Source organism: Fistularia commersonii, chromosome 30 (genome assembly GCF_037954325.1).
Source record: "Fistularia commersonii isolate RoL2024-O1a breed Wild chromosome 30, RoL_Fcom_v1.0, whole genome shotgun sequence".
NCBI lineage: Eukaryota > Metazoa > Chordata > Actinopteri > Syngnathiformes > Fistulariidae > Fistularia > Fistularia commersonii.
This window is the reverse complement of record NC_141313.1, coordinates 8,550,865-8,572,043: the sequence shown is the minus strand read 5'-3', so window position 1 is coordinate 8,572,043 and position 21,179 is coordinate 8,550,865. Positions and strand designations below refer to the sequence as shown.

General features: G+C 43.4%; 1 protein-coding gene across 1 annotated transcript in view; it reads left to right on the top strand.

Moving 5' to 3' along the window:
- The window catches only part of pleca (plectin a), a 40,527-nt gene extending 32,710 nt beyond the window's left edge, over positions 1-7,817 (top strand). Inside the window, exon 32 of the mRNA XM_086177944.1 lies at positions 34-7,817. Coding sequence (XP_086034070.1) covers positions 34-6,231 — 6,198 coding nt within the window. The 3' untranslated portion in view covers positions 6,232-7,817. The remainder of the gene's footprint in view (positions 1-33) is intronic.
- The last annotated feature ends 13,362 nt before the right edge of the window (positions 7,818-21,179 follow it).

The following is a 21,179-nucleotide window of genomic DNA, read 5'->3' as shown; positions in this document are numbered from 1 at the left end:
ATTATGTCTATGTTGTCCCCCCCCGCGAAATAGATGGCAAACGCCCAGCAAGAACAAATCGAGCAACAGAAGGTCATCCTTCAGCAGACGTTCCTCTCGGAGAAGGACGTTCTGTTGAAACGAGAGAAGGCGGTGGAAGATGAGAAAAGGAAACTGGAGAAACAGTTCGAGGACGAAGTGAAAAAGGCCAAAGCTCTGAAAGACGAACAGCAACGTCAGCAGAAGTTAATGGAGGATGAGAAGAAGAAACTGCAGGTCATTATGGATGAAGCTCTGAAGAAACAAAAGGAGGCGGAAGCGGAGGTGAAAAACAAGCAGTTGGAAATGGAGGAGCTTGAGAAGAAAAGGAAGGAGCAAGAAAAACTTCTGGGAGAGGAAAACAAAAAGCTCAGAGAGAAACTCAACAACCTTGAGGTCGCTTCCAAACAAGGCGCATCGAAAATGCAGGAAATCCAGATCCAGACCGATAAGGTCCCCGAACAGCAGGTAGTTGCCGCGACGACGGTCCAAACAACAAAGCAAGTGTACAACGGCTCCGATGATGTAGACGCGGCCAAGAAAGATGGAGAGTCGCCGTTTTTGTTCGAAGGAATACAGAAGAAAGTGCCGGCAGCCAGGCTGCAGGACATCGGCGTTCTGACCAAGAAGGAGCTGGACAAACTGAAAAAGGGCAAAGTCTCCGTGCAAGACCTGGAAAAGACGGACAAGATCCACTCATGTCTCAAGGGCCAGAATGGCATCGGTGCTATCCTGACGCCAGCCAAGGAGAAAATGACCGTCTACCAGGCCATGAAGGAGAGTAAGATATCTCCCCAAACTGCCACAATGCTTCTGGAAGCTCAAGCGGCGTCCGGTTACCTCGTGGACCCCATCAAAAATAAATACCTCTCTGTAGATGAAGCCGTGAAGGAGAAGTTAATCGGCCCCGAACTCCATGATAGGTTGCTGTCTGCGGAGCGAGCAGCCACGGGCTTCAAAGATCCCTACAGCGGAGCCAAAATCTCTCTTTTCGAGGCTTTGAACAAAGGTCTTATTGAAAAGGAACCGGCCACCAAATTCCTAGATGTCCAGCTCGCGACCGGCGGCATCATCGACCCGATCAATGGTCATCGGGTGCCGCTGCAAACGGCCTACAAGCAGGGCCAGTTCGATGCTGACTTGAATAAGAGCCTCAGCCAGCCCAGCGATGATTGCAAACTGTTCATCGACCCCAGTACACAGGAGCAACTCACCTACAAAGAGTTACTCGAGAAATGCACCAAGGATCCGGAGTCGGGGCTCCTGGTATTACCGGTTACGGAGGGCGCCGCTCAAACCCAGAAAACATATACCGATGTCGAGATGAGAGAGGTGTTCAGTCGCTCCAACATTGACGTGCCCTTCGGCCGCTTTAAGGGTAAGAAAGTAACCATTTGGGAAGTTATAAATTCAGAGTATTTCACCGAGGAGCAAAGACGAGAGCTGATTCGCCAATACAAAACGGGCAAGATCACGGTGGAGAAGATCATCAAAATCGTCATTACCGTGGTGGAAGACAAGGAGAAGAATAAGGAAAATGTTTTCCACGGTCTGAGAGCGTCAGTCTCTGCTGACGAACTTTTGGAGTCCAAGGTCATAAGCAAAGACCTCTTCAACAAATTGAGCAATGGAAAAACGACGGTTGAGGAGATGTCCGCGATGGAACCGGTGAAGAAGGCGCTGCAAGGAACTCCAAGCATCGCTGGTTTGTTTTATGAACCAACCAAGGAGAAGATGTCTTTCTATCAAGCCTTGAAGAAAGATCTACTGAGCCCAGAGAGTGCCGTCAGCTTTCTTGAAGCTCAGGCGGCGACCGGCTTCGTAATCGATCCTGTCAAAAACGAGAGGATCCCCGTGGACGAAGCCGTCAAGTCGGGTCTTGTCGGCCCGGAGCTCCACGAGCGGCTTCTGTCTGCGGAGAGAGCCGTCGGCGGCTACAGAGATCCATACACCGGAAATAAGGTATCTCTGTTCGAAGCCATGAAGAAAGGCCTTCTAAAGAAAGACCACGCCATTCGTTTGTTGGAAGCGCAACTGTCGACAGGTGGAATAATCGATCCGATGAAAAGTTACCGCATCCCTCACGAGGTCGCCTGCAAACGGGGATATTTTGATGAGGAAATCGGCAAGACATTGAACAAGATCAGTGATGACACGAAGGTTTTCTACGATCCTAACTCACAGGAGGATGTGACTTATGCACAGCTGATGAAGAAGTGCATAACCGACAACGAAACTGGACTCCCGTTGCTTCCCCTCTCAAAGAAAGCTTCGAAACCAAAAGAAGATAAACAGATAACAGAGGCTAAAACAAAAGAAGCGTTAAATCAGAAAACGATGGAGCTGGAGTACGGACCCTTCAAAGGAAGAAAAGTCACAATTTGGGAAATCATACATTCGGAGTACATAACCGAGGAGCAAAGAATAGAGTTGATTCGTCAGTACAGAATGGGGCACGTGACCATAGAAAAGTTAATAAAGATCGTGGTAACAATGGTTGATGAAAAACAGGAAAAAATAAAGGAAGAGGCCGGCTTTGAGGGGCTCAGGGCGCCAGTAACCGCCGCCTCGTTATTCGATTCCAACATCATCGATAAGTCTACATTGGACCGCCTCCAGCAGGGTAAAATTACGCCTAAAGAGGTCAGCCAGACTGAAAAAGTCAAGAAGTATTTGCAAGGCACGGACCGCGTCGACGGCATCGCAATGGAAGATTCAAAGGAGAGGATCAGCATTTATCAAGCAATGAAAAGAAATATTTTGCAACATAATACGGGACTCACACTCCTTGAAGCGCAAGCCGGCACTGGCTTCATCACCGACCCAGTCAAAAATCTCAAGTACTCCGTGGATGATGCGGTGAAGGCCGGGGTTATCGGTCCAGAACTTCACGAGAAACTTCTGTCTGCTGAAAAAGCCGTCACAGGCTACAAAGATCCTTATACGGGCAATAAGATTTCTCTGTTCCAAGCCATGAAGAAAGAGCTTGTTCTCAGAGAGCACGCTATTCCGCTCCTGGAAGCCCAGTTTGCTACAGGGGGGATCATCGACCCCGTCAGCAGCCATCGTGTTCCCAATGAAGTGGCCAGTCAGCGTGGCTACCTGAGTAAACAAATGGCCGAATCCTTTAAAGAGCCCTCGGGTGACGTTCAATGCTTTACCAACCCCAACACCAACGAAAGTGTTACTTACATGCGGCTGCTAGAGAAGTGCGCAAAAGATCCAAACTCCGGTCTTTGCTACCTGCCCCTGTCAAAGCCCGAGGCCCCTGCTCCCGGCGAGAAGTCTTACCAATACACCGAGGAGCAAGTCCAAACAGAGCTCGCCAACACTCAAATAGAGATCCCGCATAAGAGTTTTGCAGGAAAGACTATGACCATCTGGGAAGTCATGAACTCAAATATGCTTCCGGAAGAGGAGAGAAGCCGCCTCATGGAGCAGTATCGCCAGGGTAAAATCACAAAGGACAGAATGCTGATCATTATCATTGAAATCATTGAGCAAAGGGAGACTATCAAGGCCGAGCAGAGCATGTCGTGCGATGTCATCAGGAGGAGAATCACCATCGAGGAGCTTTACAGTGCCCGGATCATTGATTTGCACACGTACAATCTTCTAAAACAGGAGAAGATGAATGTTCGTGAGGTAATGGAAATGCCCACGGTCAGACAGTATCTCTTCGGAAGCGGTTGTATCGCCGGAATCATGTCAGACACTCCCTCAAAGATCAGTATTTATCAGGCGATGAAAAGTGGGAAAATGAAGCCGGAGGTTGCTGTGAACCTCCTGGAGGCCCAAGCAGCAACGGGTTTCATGATCGACCCGATTAAAGATGAACTGCTCACGGTTGACGAAGCCGTTCGCAAGGGGCTGGTTGGCCCCGAACTCCATGACCGACTCCTGTCTGCTGAGAGAGCAGTCACGGGTTACAAAGATCCGTACAGTGGCAAAGTCATCTCTCTCTTCCAGGCCATGAAAAAGGACTTGATTCCTGAGAATTATGCTCTGAGACTTCTGGAAGCGCAGGCCGCCACTGGCGGATTAATGGATCCGGAGTACTACTTTCACCTTCCCACAGATGTCGCCATGCAACGTGGATACATCAACAAAGAGACACTGGACAGAATATCCGAGCCCAGCGGGGATGTGCACGGCTACATCGACCCTACAACCGACGAGAAACTGTCCTACGCTCAGCTCCTGAAAAGGTGCAGAGTCGACAAAGAGAGTGGCTTACGGCTTCTTTCTTTGGCGGACAAAAGACTTCTTTTTAAAGGTCTCAGGAAACAAATCACGGTGGAAGAGCTGCTTCGCTCTCAGATCATCAGCCAAAAGACATACGACGATCTCACTGAGGGCGCCATTACAGTAGAGGAGGTCAGCAGGGACCTTAAAAAGTACCTGGAGGGTACCAGCTGTATTGCCGGTGTCTACATCGAATCGAGCAAGGAACGACTGTCCATCTATCAAGCAATGAAGAAGAACATGATCAGACCGGGGACCGCCTTTGAGCTTCTCGAAGCTCAAGCCTCCACCGGATATATAATTGACCCCATCAAAAATCTGAAGCTGAACGTCAACGAAGCCGTCAAGACGAATGTCGTCGGCCCGGAGTTTAAAGACAAGCTGCTGTCGGCCGAGCGAGCGGTCACCGGCTACAGGGACCCTTACTCTGGCAAGGTCATCTCACTGTTCCAGGCTATGAAAAAGGACCTCATTCTCAAAGATCATGGCATTCGCCTGCTGGAGGCACAGATCGCCACCGGTGGAATCATCGATCCGCAGGAGAGCCATCGCTTGCCGGTTGAAGCGGCGTACGAACGTGGTCTTTTTGACGAGGAAATGAACCAAATCCTTACCGATCCGTCCGATGACACCAAAGGCTTTTTTGATCCCAACACGGAGGAAAATCTTACTTACCTCCAGTTGATGGAGAGATGCGTGACCGACCCTGAGACGGGGCTCTCTCTTCTGCCGCTGAAAGAGAAGAAGCGTGAAAGGAAGACGTCGTCAAAGTCATCCGTTCGCAAACGCAGGGTCGTTATTGTGGATCCGGAGACCGGCAAAGAGATGTCCGTGTACGAGGCGTATCAGAAAGGGCTCATCGACCAGCAGACCTACCTAGAGCTTGCAGAGCAGGAGTGCGAATGGGAGGAAATTACCAGAACTTCATCCGACGGCGTTGTCAAATCCACAATTATCGACAGGAGATCCGGCAGGGAGTATAACATCGATGACGCAATCTCAGGCGGCCTCATCGACAAGTCAGCTCTGGACCAGTACCGAGCGGGAACTCTGTCCATCACGGAGTTTGCAGACATGCTCTCTGGAAACATGAGCGGCGTCAGATCAAGGTCCTCCTCCTTTGGGTCCACCTCATCGTACTCGAGTTCGACGCCCAGTATAAGAACACCGGCGACCACATGGACCGATCCAACCGAGGAAACCGGGCCCGTGGCCGGGATCTTGGATACGGATACGCTGGAGAAGGTTTCCGTGACTGAAGCCATTCACAGGAACCTTTTGGACAACATAACGGGTCAAAGGTTGCTGGAGGCTCAGGTCTGCACAGGAGGCATCATCGATCCAAACACCGGAGAGAAATTCTCCATCGCAGATGCAATGAACAAAGGGCTCGTGGATAAAATCATGGTGGATCGCATTAGTCTCTCCCAGAAGGCCTATAGTGGATTTGAAGATCCGAGAACCAAAACCAGAATGTCAGCAGCCCAAGCCCTAAAGAAAGGATGGCTGTACTACGAGGCCGGTCAGCGGTTCCTTGAAGTCCAGTATCTCACCGGCGGCTTGATCGAGCCAGATGTTACCAACAGAGTCTCCATCGATGAGGCTGTGAAGAAGGGCACCTTGGATGCGCGCACTGCACAAAAATTGAGAGACGTTAACGCCTACTCAAAATACCTCACATGCCCCAAAACCAAGCTTAAAATCTCATACAAGGACGCAATGGATAGAAGCATGATCGAGGAGGGGACCGGCTTGAGACTCCTCGAAGCGTCATCCCAATCGGGCAAAGGCCTCTACAGCCCCTTCAGCATGAGCGGGTCCGGCTCAGGAGCCGGCTCACGTTCCGGCTCCAGAAGCGGCTCCAGATCGGGTTCCAGAAGAGGGAGCTTCGACGCCACCGCATCGAGTTTCACGACGACGTTCTCTTCCACGTCTTACAGTTCGCCCAGCTACGGTCGACGGTACTGACGAGGCCGGGCGACAAGGCAATAACACGAGGTTCTTAAGGGAAAGACACGCGAAAGACACAGTGTTCACCAGATGCCTAATTCTCCATGGAATGTGGTTGTTACACACCTTCAATATTTAATTTTATACAAGTTAAATGCTTTAGGTTTTGGTATATTTCACTTTAGTTCAGATTTTTCTCTTCGGTCTTTCCGATCCTTTCCTTGTAAGCAGCTAGCATACGCCCCAGGCTGTTTATGATTTCCAATATCTATCACAAACCTTTCCAGAGTACATTATATTTTGAGGATTTTAAGCAGTTATGTCATCACATATTTTCTGTCAGACATACGGTTTTATTTGCTTTTTAGTTTTTTGTTTTTTTTTTTGTTTACGCGTTAAACTATAACCCAAGTGTTCATGACTATTAGCCACACCCAAACTTGGTGTACAGACTAAAATTTTCTGTCATGTATATTTCAGGATCTGAGAAAGAAATATATATATAGATAAAAAAGGAGACGTCATAGATGAGAATGCTGAATATCAATCTGCAGCGCAGAATTAAGAGTCTCACAAAGATGATTTAGGAGTTGAAGATCGTCTCTGATGAACTTCACTGCCGATGATACCCCGGCTGGTCCTGTGTACACCCCAGCTGTCCGACACAAAAAAAAAAAAAAATTGGGAGTCATAGCAACCTAGTAACCTTTTCTCTACTGACATGTCTTCCCGAGAGAGTCGCGGCGTCCAACCGCGGCCCTCGCTGTAATCAAGCTGCACTGGCACAAGTACTGAAAATAACACATTTACTCGCGTGACTCGCTTTCCGTGGGACCCTCCGAGCAATGAACCACTAACACTGAGCAGACGAAAAAGGTGTGAGCCGTGCTTTGTAAGTGCCTGCGTATTACAGTTTGCTTTGAGAGGACGTCCGATATTACCAGGCGGTGCTGTGGTTGTGCTGCCTGATGCATGACTGGAAAAAATCAGCGCTAGTCCGCCCACCCCTACCATTATTGCATTAACAGGTTACCTTTTTATCGTCCACGTGTAACTCGGTCCCACTTCGAAACGACGCCAGTTAATTTCAGTCGTAATTACGGTAGCCACGCCGGGACGATACGCCAGGCGCGAATGTTTAACCCGCTAATATTTACACCATTTTGTCGACAGACAAGCGATGTATGCACTGTACACTGATTATCGAAAAGGGCACTGTTGCTGAAAGCCATGTATGAACATTTTTCGGCTTCGCCACCAGTATTTCTGTTTTCAACTACGATTCTATTTTTTTTTTTCACCCTTCATTTTGATGTTAATTATTCTTTACGATGCAGCACACTCGACCTATATACTTTTATTTTCATACTCTTTTGATTTGCATGATTTTACTAACATTTAAAAGGTGCAAAAATGATTTTAAAAAATAGTAAAAAAGCTGTATCCTTTAAATCATGGGTTGTATTATCATGGCTTCAAAGGGTTCGACGGGCGCATTTTATGAGGGTTATTGAGCTTTCTTCGACACGGTGTATTTATAATAAAATGGTGATAAGGAATTTTATTGTAACAGCTTACGCTATGTAAATAAACATGGAAATTCATTTCGCTGTCATTTGTATTCATTTTTGATTCATCTGTTGAAACAACTGTCAATGGTGGATATCCAGTGCAACTAAATACACACTTTCAATGTTTAATTACCTGGAAATGCTTGCCGCAGTGGAGCCTGTTTTGGTACTTGGCATCAGAGTAGGCTTTAAACCAGCGGTGAGTTGCAACAGCAACAGCAAGCGTCGCATTTTTTTTAAAAATGATCAGCAGCCAAAAAGCTAGTTGCAACACATATATAATTGTTTGCCCGTCATTCGTTTTTAGCGTTAGCCCTGAATAGTGATCACCGTCATTGTTAAATACAGAAAAATTATGCGATCGTGTAAAAAATCAATGTAAACGTCATTAAATTCCCTATAAGTGCATTATTTAAAGACAGCCATCTATTATAAGCTCAGAGTATTTTGATTCCTTAAAGCAAACCATTCTTTTTGTGTGACACACACCGTGTGTTCTAAGCTGCTGACTATCTCGCGACGAGTCCTTTCTCCCCATCTTGAGTTTCCCCCATTCGCAGGATAGCACCTCTTATTGTCACAGTGTGTCAAATTAGCATTGGAAGATCATTCTGATATTTATCACCAGAGTGTTCAATTCCAGGAAGGTCACCACCCCGCCGGCATCGCCCTGCTGGTGGGACTTTCAGAGCTCAGGCTCTCCCGCGAGCATCTTCGGATGTTGTTTTTATGGGTGTGAATGTGTATTTCGAGGCTTTTCGCTCCCCATTCATTCTTCTTCCTTGTCCTCCAGACAAGTTTTCAGCTGCGAAGGTGCTGGCATTTTAACACTTTTGCAATGTGACACTGAAGCGAGATCGGCCAGGTGTTAAAAATCACAGCGTGGCTTTTTGACGTTTTATGCAATCTTCTCGTGATGGGCTGAACACATTAGCCGCGAGAGGCTTGGAAGCAATGCAAAAAAAACAAAATCCACGCTTCTGCTAGCATGCAGAAGCGTGGATTTTCTCCATCCGTGACGCGGATCCAAAAAGTTGTGTTTCTGCGGTTACTTAGAGAATATTGGACGGTGCCCCGTCTGTCGCTGCAGGATCAATACAGCAGGTCCCTGCTGGTGTTTATACGAAAGCGTGTTTGCAGAACACGTTCAGGCAATCAGAGTCAGCTTACACACCCGTGTTATGTTTGCATGAAAGCCTCCAAATCCTTACTTGCCCCCACCTTGACCTCAAACGCTTCTCCTTGAGTTTCACCGCTGTCAGCAGCTCCTCTGGTTGAATGGACTCTGCTGGAAGACTGAATAGATGGATAACGCGTCACGGTGGTGATTTTCTGAAGAGTGAGCAATTAGAACGCCGCTGACTTTGACAGATACTCTGAATAGAAGTTTTACGGCATTTTGTTCAGGCGCCATTGAAGGAGCCGCTAAATGGTGAAATGAGAAATAACAGCCCGGCTGCGATTGGTTTTGTCTCAAGACGGCCGATAAAAGTCGAGTCATTTCTGCAGAGTTCGGGAGCTTAAGTCATTAGAAAAATATGACCGGATTGCTGTAATGAGGCTTCGCTCCTCAAAATTCCAACGTGTTGCTTAATGCTAGGCTAACTGGCCGTTAGCCAAGGAAAGTATGTTATAATTTATGTTGTGAATTAGCATTTACGTTGCAGACAGAAAGAAAGATAGATTAATCCAGTAGCCAGACGGTATTACTTAATACATATTTTTATATGTATATTTTATTTCCTTCTTGTTTGATTGACAGTCCTTCTATGGGAACTGTTGTGCAACAGCCACTTCCCTAGAATTATAAAAGCAGTGTCCAGACCATAAACACGCACATGAGAATTTCTCCCAATCTCATATTGTTGATGCGTGTTAAAGTCACTTTTTACGAGGTTTTACAACGCAGTGAGTTAACATAGGCGACAGATTGTAAAGTTTCCTTTGAGGATTTATTTTTATTAATTTTTAACTGGCATTGTATTAACCCTCTCAGGCTCAAATTAAGTTGTAGTTGCAGGAAAAATCTGATATTTGGCTGTCGCAAATCTGCAACATCTGCCTGGAGAAGGTTAAGGGCATTATCAGTCACATCCACTTTGTGCTACGACTCCACAATAAGTACTTTTGTGTAGTAGTTTCTGACGAACTGCGCCTTTTCTCCCAGCTATCAGGGAGAGGCTATGCATAGAAATGTATTGTTTGCTATTTTGTGTGTTTGTTTTTTAGTTCTCTCCCTTTCTTCGGGTGCTGAACTTTCCGCACAAATAAACCTGTATGCATTGTGAGATTCTTAAGGGGTCACCAGGTTTGCAGTTGTGATCAGTCCTATTTCCAGTCGCTCTCAAAGTCCAGCGATTGAGAAAATGCAATCACATAGAAGCTAATGAAGGCACTTGGGTGCCATATTGTGAGGATAGCGGGATCGAGCGGCGAGGACTTCCTTTATATCGCAAAAGAAAAGTGATTCCTCCGCTTGCCGAAGGGAATATTCAAATCTTTGTACTTTTTAAGACCTTAAAGCACTATAGCCTTGACTTTGACACTTTATATTTTATTTGTATTTCTTATTCTCCCTCCTTCCTACTATTATCTATTATTGTTATGTTTTACTTGAAACAATGCAGCCTCAGGGCGGCACTGGCCCGTGTCTCTCCAAGCCTGCCTTGGGGGGGCACGGAGCAGTGTCTCCCAGTGCCGGTCCCAAGCCTGGATAAATGCAGAGGGTTGCGTCAGGAAGGGCATCCGGCGTAAAACTTTTGCCAAAACCAAACATGCCAGTCAACCAAAACTATACCATACCGGATCGGTCGCGGACTGGGTTAACAACGACCGCCATTGGTCCTACAGGGTACTAATGGAAACTGGGCTACTGTGGGTCCTCCTTACTATCCAACCGAGCATACAAGTCATCTCAGGAGTTATGTTTTACTTGAAACTCTGGCACAACAATTTCCTTTGGGACAAATAAAGTTGTTCTTATTCTTATTCTTAAAAAAGTTGCAGATTAATGTATTCAATGTAGAAGCTTTTTCAGGGGCAAAAAACCACACTCATGTATGTTCCGAGTAAGGCTTCACTGACGCCGTGAGTCACCCAGTTTCCCAGATCAGGATAGGAAACTTGTCGCTATCAGCCTCCTCATCTAAAGCGGGATTGCCGGCCCGTCATTGCACTCATTAGCGTTTAGCAGACAGGCGCTTTGTCAGAGTGATACTCGTAAAAATCAAACAGCTGTATATCTCTCTCTGAGGTTTCAGAAACAGGTTACAAATAGCTGAAAGCAGGTGTTTGCTACGTCTGGCATCTTGTTCTAGGAACCAAAAGGCTGAGTCTCCTCTGAGGGAGTGTATTTCCCACACGGCCGGTTGATAAAACCTCAGTGTCAGAGTGAAGCTGTTACATTTCTTGTCTTATGACGGATGACGGTGAGATCATCGGGCGTGTCCGAGAGGTAACGAAAACTTGGGAACGCTAACTGCCGCGCTCCCAGTCTGCTCAGATTAGATTGGTCTATCCATTTCAATGTCACCTGTAGTGATGTAGATCCCTGGATTCACCGTTTCAGGAAATAATTTCTTAATCACGAAAGAAAAAAAAAGACAATTAAGGCAATGTGTACGGGTGTGTACATGTTTTTTTAGTGGTCCCAGGGAGAGATTACATTTTCTACTGGTTTCACGGGCCAGGGGAGATCCTCAAAGCTTCTGGTCGATAACTGGGAACGGGAGATATCCGCCGGGTAAACACATTCATTCCTGCAAAGGGTAGAGGAGATAAAGAGTGTGTTGTTCTCGCCATTTTCAAAGTATGAAGGAAAAGAAAAAAAAAAAAAGTCGGTTCCGCTCTTTTATTTTTAGACCATTCTGGGGAATTGTGTTTTCGGCCGGTACTGGGGCTTTCGGACTGGCTGCTTCAAGAGGGAGTGGAGTGATGCGGGGGGGTCAGCGCACAAAGGAAGGAGTTTTAAAATACATTCCTGGTGTGGGGGAGTTCACGAGTTCAATGGACCGAGTGCAGACGCACGCACTTCCTGCAGGCTTTCAGCTGCACTCACAAGTTAGAGAGGCAATCTTCTATCCAAAGGTTTGGGTGGGTTTGAGAACCAGACTTTGAGAACTTTTCAGTGAGAAAACAGATTTTCTATCGCAATAATATCCTTTTCAATAAGAGGTTAATGTTGTTGGCAAAATATCAGGAAGCTCTCAGTCGGTTAATCCCGGTCAAAATCTTGTTGTGGCTACTGGACTTGATTTTCTTCTCTTGAAGATGTTTCACCCCTCATCTCACAAACTGAAGAAGCCTCGGGGATGAAGAAAAATCAAGCCCAGTTGTCACGACGATAAAATTTTGACAAGGATTGGGTCGTTTTCTGTTACCTGGATGAAAAGGTATCTTTATGGCTGCAATTATTCCCAAGGGTTTATTATTATTAGGGGAATATGACTGTTACAGAATGATGTGCGCTGCTTTTCTCGAGGGCGAGAAACATTTTGGCTCTTTCTATTATCCCACCTGACATCTTTTTCTGGAGAAATAGGTGTGGTAAGTTGAAAGGAGTAACCACAAATTACATAACCGCCCCCGTCCCCAGCCCCCGCCTAACCACCCCAGCAGGAATTCTGAAGAGGTACATTGAGTTCCTGGGCCAGAACTTTGTCGGCATCCACTGCCAACAACCAGCGACCGGGGATCGACAGCCAATAACCGGTACTTTCTCCCACCGCTGTTCCTGACGTGTTTGTGTGAGAGGCGTCTGTCTCAGCCGCTGACTTTTTAATTATTTCTCAGTCAAAGATTCTGAGGAATTACTGGGCGCCGGTGACTTTCTGAGGTAGTAAGGTGACATGATAGCTGCCAGGGAGTGGCCCTTTTCCCCTTTGTTTTTAACATTTCAATGTCATCCTTCTTCCTCCCTGCAGTCTGATGAATAACCTAATCAGACAAGTAACTAGGTGTGTGTGACACCTTGGAATTTCACATAGAATCACATATTTTGGTTGTCTACTTTCATCCTGAATGTCTTTTTTTTTTCCATTCTGCATCCATTCTTTTCCTTGATGTTGTTGTTCTCTTTGCTGTCTATTTATTTGTGGATGTTGTTTCTTTTTTTTTTTTTTTTATCGTCTCTATTTATATTTAGGTCCATATTTATTTGACACTTATAACTTTTACGCTGCTGTGACAAAGGATCAATTAAGTTTATACTATCTTATCTTATTTTCCTGTGTTATACACATTTCTTTTTCCTCCTTATGATCAGAAAATAAACAAAAAAAAATTGAAATATGATATATAATATACTGCTAAATTTTATATAAAGAGCTATGGTGACATTGAATACTGAAATTCTATTCTTCTAACGCCACAACTGACAGCTTATAGAATATTCATTCAAGCAACATTGAACTGGTCTATGAGGAAATGGTAAAAAAAAAAAAAAAACACTAATGTGCTGCCAAAATTAAATCAAGCCAGCATTTTTTTTCTGGATTCTTGGTGTGTCTTTTATAGATGTGAGGAGGATCTTAACTCTGACAAACTGTCAGAACTGCAAATGACTGATTTGCATACCTGTCTAAACAAATTCTTAATAATGTCAGAAGCGATAATCTTTTAATCATTATGTTATGTGACATGTTCATCAGAGTGTACACGACAAAGCCTTCGAGGTAGAACTAAGCTGTTAACTGCCCTGTTGGATGCATGAAACGTCAATAAGCCCCTTTCTCGGAAATTCTGCGTACATATGAATTTCCACTTCCTCGCCAAATAGCCTCAAACACAAAAAGACATAAACGGGTGACTCCCGAGACCCAGGTTTCTGTTGTGATTATCTTAAAAGCGGAGATTTACCCAAATGTTGCGTGCACCTCAAGACCTGAACATCTTTACATAACTTTCATACATGTATGTTACCTTAGGAGCAACTTCGACCCGATCACATTGCCGTTTAAGTGGTTTGTCCGAACCCACAGGTAGACGCCGTCGGGATCAAGCGATCATTGAGGTGCTATGGGACATCTTGGGAAAGCGACGCGGCCAGGGTCAAGGCGCAGGGATTGGGATTTTCCCGGCAATGCTGCGGTAATGAACCATTTTAATTGTTGCATTACATGCCGAGTCTTGAGTCGGGTGGTGTTGGCAGCAACAAATTTTTTTTTTTTTTTTGAATCTCCATGACCTTTTGAAACCACAGTGATGCCATTCAATCATCACTGAAACATCTTTCATAGAGGTATTTCAAGTTTGTTCCTGTCCCCGTTCATTTGCATTTAAGAAACATCAAATATAATTAGCCCTTCTATTCAGATCTCAAAGGTAAAGCGTGGAATTGCCTGATCGTGATGGCCATCATCTACCTGTCACGTAACTTCGCCTCTTTTTTTCTGGTCTGCACATTCTGCCAAATTGGCGCCTCATCCAATTTCTCAGCCATCATCTCACTTGATTGCATCGATCACATTGATTATTTCTTCATCCACCACCACCTCAGCCTCTGGCTGTGTGATCAATTTAACAGATGCTTCACCAGGTAGCAGGTATAATCTATCTGATCTGGCAAGGTGACAAAAACCTCTCCTTCACCTGAGGTTGCCTGATGTGACCTGGTTGCTATTCGGTTACGTGCCTTTGCACGACTTTTCCTCAGTTGGTGCTGCTTTATGGTATTTTTTTTGGAAGCAACAAAGCGCCACTCTAAAAAATATTGGACAAATTAAAATAATGACATGGTTGAGCTCTATCCTGCTAGTTGTGGCGGTTCATAGCAGGTAAGATAAAATAGATTTATTATTCCACAGTAAGGAAATTCAGTTTTCACAGCAGCAGTACAGGGTGGAGTATAAATGGTAACAATAGAATATTGTGAAAAAAGGATATGGATATAAAATGAACAAAGACTAAGTAAAATTTGTAAGATATAAAATACAAAAATTTAAAGGAAAAAAATAAAGACTGTACAATTCATACACGTGAATACGAAATACAAAAAATATAAAGGAAAAAAGGATATAAGGACTATGAACAATTCATGCACGTGAAATATAAAGGAAAAAAAAGAAATAAAGACTATGTACAATTCGTACATGAGAATACAAAATACAACAATAAAAAGAAAGAAAAAGAAAATAAAGAAATGCAGTGTGCAGGGAATGGTAGTTGGAACACTTAACGTGATAGTAGCGGGGTAGTAAAAATGAAATGGTAATAGGTAAGGTGTTCTGGAGAATGTATAAATATTATATAAATATGAATATTGCACAGATGAGATAGTGGTACATGAGGTAATGGGGTGGTGCAAAAAGATTTGTGACGCACGTAAGCTACTGGATGATGTTATTACAGCTGAAAGAACCCTGAACTGTGAAAGGAAGGGAAGGCAAAGAAAAATAATACACTATTTGTTAAACAAGGTTTCACTGGAATTACCTTTATGGCCACAAAGCAAACACCTGAAGTGCTTGTGCATGTCTGCTCACCTGTGATACTGCTTAACTCAATACATCTGACAGTCATTCTTTGGAGAACAATATAAAAACTCAGCAGGAATTCCTGGCATCTGCACCGTAAGGGAAAGATCCCCGGCTGCCGCTTCCTCACAAGCTGAGGAGAGGACGTCTCTCTTGGGGGGGAGGAGACTCCATCGAGAGCCGCTTTAAAACTGGACGCTGATCTGAGCTGACTTTCTGACGAGCTGGTCGGCTGCAGGGTCCCTGTTCTGGCCTGCATCCACGCAGACGGGCTCCACCCACAGGTAGGAGACACTTCATTCATTTTTCTTTTTGTTGTCTTACACACGGAGAAAAGTAAGAGATTGATAATATGATTACTGTCAAATGTAAACCACTATTAAACTTTTATCAGTAAGTCAGGAGTCAGGGCTGTATGCCAAAAGAGGCAACACCCTTTGATAACAAGCAAGAGTTAACATTCACCACAGACTTTCTTCTGACTGCGGTTGGTTAAAATATCCTTTCACCTAAACTGTGTCTCAGTGAAAGGTTTCAGACTATTTCAACCGCAACCGCTGGAAAAGATAAAAGGGTTGAATTTCCCACAAGTTGATGAAATGTTTATCTAACGCTTTGTGTTTTACTACACGGCTTAATCTGTGTGCTTTTTTTTTTTTTTTTTTTTTTTTACCATTGAGATTACGTCACAGACAGGTATGTGAAATGTGATGCAATGGACATGGCACATTTGTCCTCTCTGAATTGTTACAAATGTCAACACGTCCGTAGCTTCAAGGCAACAGTGTTCACAGATCCGACACGTTCGCTTGTCATTTGTTCAGACATTTGATTTAAAGCTGCAGTTTCACTCCATATATTACACGGGTAAAATGCAGATGCCACTTTCCATTTTCTGCATATTTCTTGATCTTTTTTGTCACTTGACTTCTTAACTGTTTCTCTACATGACGTTTAAAAACACAAAAACACACCAATTCCTGCCAGAACTCCTCTGTTTTGCATGTTAAAACTTGTGAGTTTGTTTTCTATAGGTTTTGGGTGTGTTTTGCATGTTTGTATGGTCCATTCAGTAACAGCTCATCCCCTTATATCACTCTGTTAGCTTTGTTCAGGTCCGTTTGGTGTCAGCAGTGTGTCTGCGACAGAAATGGTTTTTGTTGACCAAGTGGTTAGTAACTTTGATAGATAATGCAAAATAAAAACAAAAGTTTAATTGCATTGGCGTTGAATTGGAAAGTGAGAGTGCCAGCAGCCATTGAAATAGTAAGGATACAAAAGCCTTACTCTTGCCGGTCCAAAACATCAGAATCAAAACCAGAATACTTTATTGATCCCCAAGAGGGAAATTAATTTTTGTTGAAAGCAGCTCCTGGTCACAGAGTAAAGTGGGGAAAAATCTAAATAGAACTTATATAAAAATAAAGAATAAGATAGCGAATAGTAAAACATAATTAAAAAACGGTAACAATCAAAAGAAGTAAAGTTAAAGGTATGTAAAAATATATGTAACAGTTATATATGTGTATTTCCATGTACACGTATGTGATGACATGTCATATTTATGTGTATAAATCAGGGTTATTGCACAGGAAACGGTCACTGCACAGAAGACAATGGCCCTATTGCACATATGGAGAATCATTGCACAAGATCAGTTCAAAATAATTTGAAATAAAGTTTATCTCTGGTTCATAATAGGTTTTAATGACTCTCTGGGCTTGATACAGCTCACTTGACTTGATGATCTGATAAGACCCGTTTTATATACAATGTTAAAGTCCAACATATGTAAAGAAATCCAAACATTTACAAAGTGGGTGACAATATTCGTACGGTAAATACGGTGGCGGCAAGAGACACCGGAGCGGCTCAGGAGTGTTGTGCAAACATACGTGCTTGGACAAGATCTTTGCGTACGTTATTCTGTAGGTTAATTTTATGAGATTGTGATGAGTGTCAGGTTTCGGAGCTATATGACTTAACTGAGGCTTTACTGCGTACCCATAGGATCGTTTTCAGATATGATTTTACTTTCAGTAATACCTGGAAAAACTTAAAGACCTTAAACTATTATTCCTTTGTTGGTCCTATGACATCATCCCTCACATAAAACAGTCCCCCCTTCTACAAGAACTACTTGTTTTCATTAAATTGCATTCACGTAACAGTCGATATTTTATTCGGTCATTTAACAGAGCTGGAACAGTGAATCCATTCATTAGGCGTTTTACCGCTTGCTATTCAGGACCTGTTTAGGCCAATCCACTGCAGCCACTTGGGTCACATAATGTCAAAACATGGCTGTTTCTGTTTATTGTTGCACCATTCCATTATGCTTTTTCACGTTGTAGTATGTTTAAATGAAGTAATCTATCTCGCAATTCGCTGCTGCATTGTAGATCCGAGAAATGTTTGGCTGCAAAATGTGACATAGACAGTGACGAAATCACAGCATTTGTGAGTATAAGGAGCATTGCAACACAAGTTTTCTGTCTGACCCAGTTTGACTTGTTCTGACAGAACAAACAAATAACGTAGCTAGTTAACCCTTGGGGGGTGGGGAGGTGCAACATCTAAAGAAAAAAAAATCCCCTTTTTAACAACATGAAAAAAAACTAAATAACTCAAATATGTTAATTAAATGTATGTATGATAATGTATTATAAAGGTTGGAATGGTAGTCCTTTGTACTGTTTCATGGCGGTTCTGCCCAATCCTGCAACCTCCTTCCTGCTATTGTTTCAGCCTTGAATACCTGGGAGCTGGTTAGTGGCGCTGTTAGCTGTTGACTGTTAGCTACAAGCTAAATACTCTGACTGACAGATAGCGCCGCAAAGCAAATAATCTCAAATATTGGTTGTCAAGTGGCTGATGCAGCCGTCCACTCCACAGGTGAATCTCAAAAAATCAGGATATTATGAAAAGGTACTTTTTGTCACTCATTCAGAAAGTGAAACCCAAATATATAGATTCATTACACATAAAGTGATATATTTCAATTGCTTTTTCTTCAAAAGTTTGATGATTATGGGTTACAGATTAAAAAACAGAACTAAAATTGAGTATCTCAGAAAATTTCACAGGATCAATGAAAAAAATGATGTTTTAAACAGAAATGTCAGGCTTCTGAAACATATGTTCATTTCTGTGCATTGTGTGTTGATTTCGACATCATGTAAAATTTACTTCATTTGAAAAAAGGACTTTGGACCACAGGCCAGGTAAGACGCTTCTGATGTTATCTCTGCTGACTCCATCCTTCGTCCTCTCCTTGTAAAGCTCCCCCAACTCTTGAATTGATTCTGCTTAACAATCCTCTCAATGCTTAGGTTAACAAAAGGCCATCCCTTTTGCTGGTGTACCTTTTCCTACCACGTATTTCTACGATTATTCGGGGATTACTCTGTGAACAACCAGCTTGTCAAGGAGTCAAGGAGCAGTTTCCTTTTGTGGCCTCCTTGCGAAGAGTGTCCACGACTCTCTTCGGAACAATATTTTGTGGCCCCCTGCTTGAAATCAAATTAAATACAACAAAATGCACGGGGAACTGAGAAGACAGAACTGAGGCATGGTGTTGTTGAAACTGCACTTACCGATACTTTTCTTCATGGATCTCAGGTTGTTTGTCATGTTTTTTTTTTTTGAAGGAACAGCTCATTACATATAAAGATTTCTATAATTATCTGTTCTCCTTTACACTGAAACAAAGAAAATATTTGGACTGAGTGTTACTTCTAGGTATTTACGTTCTGATTTCACTGGTCCGGCCTCCTTGACATCAAGTTAGTCCAGTTGTGGCCCCCTGATTTAAAGGCTCTTGAAACCTTTGTGTGTGTTTTGAGTCAATCACCATGACTTTCCGATATCGAACTTTTTCATGACACTGATGATTTTCTGAGATACTGAATTTTGCGTTACATTATCCGTAAGCCATAATCATCAAATGTTTGAAGAGTAAAGACTTGAAATATTTCACTCTATTTGCAATAAATCTATATCATTTATGTCTTTCTTTCTCTAAAATGAGTGGCAAAAATATTGAACTTTTTTGTGATATTAATTTTTTAAGGTGTACGTGCATTAAAGGTATTACAGTAACTTTCTCCCCGACTGAGCTGCCATGGACTATCAGGCATTTTGCTGCCAAACCCAGCCCGAGTTAGCCTGCTAAGCTCTGCAGCTGCACAGGAAGCAGATTGCTGATGCACTTTTGAACCACTTTCTGCTCAATATTTGGTATAAAAAGTACCTGATAATGGTTGTTCTATGAAACCATGGGGCAGTTAACATGTTTTGCAGCTCACATGAATACCTCAACTTGTAATGTAGTGACCAATATTGACAAATATTACTTTCATTTTCCATTGTTGTAGTTTAACTTCCTTTTTTGTTGATGAGTAATTTAATAATTGTGTGTGAGTGCGTGTTTGTGTGTTCATTATTGCATGTCACACTTCCTTAGGTGTAGTGACCACGTCCCTGATCTGTGGCCATAAACGTCTTATGACATCCCAAGTGTCTACTACACTGGACTTTGGAAATTCCACAGCATTGCAAGAGCTGGTATGTTGTAGAAAAGCAGAGTATATATTGTTTATTCATTTTGAGCGCATAGTATCTATTGAGTTTTCTGCATGATTAATGTGCATGTCAAATGTGATTGCATGACTGTCTTAAATTTGGAAGGTAGACCCAAAGTCTTTATTTGTTAAATGAAAAACACTTATGTTTTTTAGGTTATATTGGATATACAGTACATTTATGGCAGATATGTGTTAGTTCCAGCTAATATCTAAACCATGCACTGCTACTTTTCCTCTGTTAAAGCTCTCAGGTCCACAATGGACTCCAACCACAAAAGTGAAAATGGCCTCACCAAATCCCATGGCCCTGTGGCGGGCATATATCTGGAGAAGACAAAGGAGAAGATAACCATATATCAAGCCATGAAAAAACGTCTGCTTAAACAAGGAACAGCATTGGCTCTACTCGAAGCCCAAGCTGCCACCATTGGTATTGTAGACCCCAGAAACAATCGGACACTTCCTGTTTTAGATGCTGTCAAAGAGGAATTAGTTGGACCAGAAATGCAAGAAAAACTCCTCAAAGCAGAAAAAGCCGTTGATGGCTATGTAGATCCTTACACTAATGAAATTATATCTTTGTTCCAAGCTATGCAAAAAGATTTAATCTCAAGAGAATGTGGCTTGAGGCTCCTGGAAGCGCAGAAAGCAACAAAAGGCCTGTTTGATCCTGTTGAGAAGGTGAACATCTCAGTTGAAAGTGCAATTAAGAAAGGCTACTATGAAAAAGATCTGCTCAATGACCAGATGGCAGAACTACAAGTGTTCTATGAGCCGACCTCCCAAGAAAATCTCTCCTATCACAAGCTTCTCGAGAAATGCATCATTGATCCTGACACTGACATGAAGCTCCTTCCTGTCTTCATCACCTTCAAAGGGCTGAGAAAAGGTATTTCCTCCACTGAACTGCTTGAATCAAAGATCATTGACAATGAAATATTTGATGACCTGCAAAAAGGGCGTACCACAACACAGGATGTGATGCTGATGGAAACAGTCAAGGAGTACCTGCAAGGCAAAGAGAGTATCGGAGGCATTGCGGTGCTCTCGTCCAGTCAGAGAATGAGCATCTATCAAGCCATGAAAAAAGGCATTTTGATGCCGGGAACGGCCCTTGTTTTATTGGAGGCGCAGGCCGCGACCGGATTCATGATCGATCCCATAGAAAATAAAAAGTATACTGTCGATGAGGCCATAAAAAACAAACTATTCGGCCCAGAATATCACGCAAAGCTTCGTGCAGCCGAGCGAGCGGTCACTGGATACACAGACCCGTACTCAGGAAAAACTATATCCCTCTTTCAAGCACTGTCAAAAGATCTTATCGTAAAGGAACA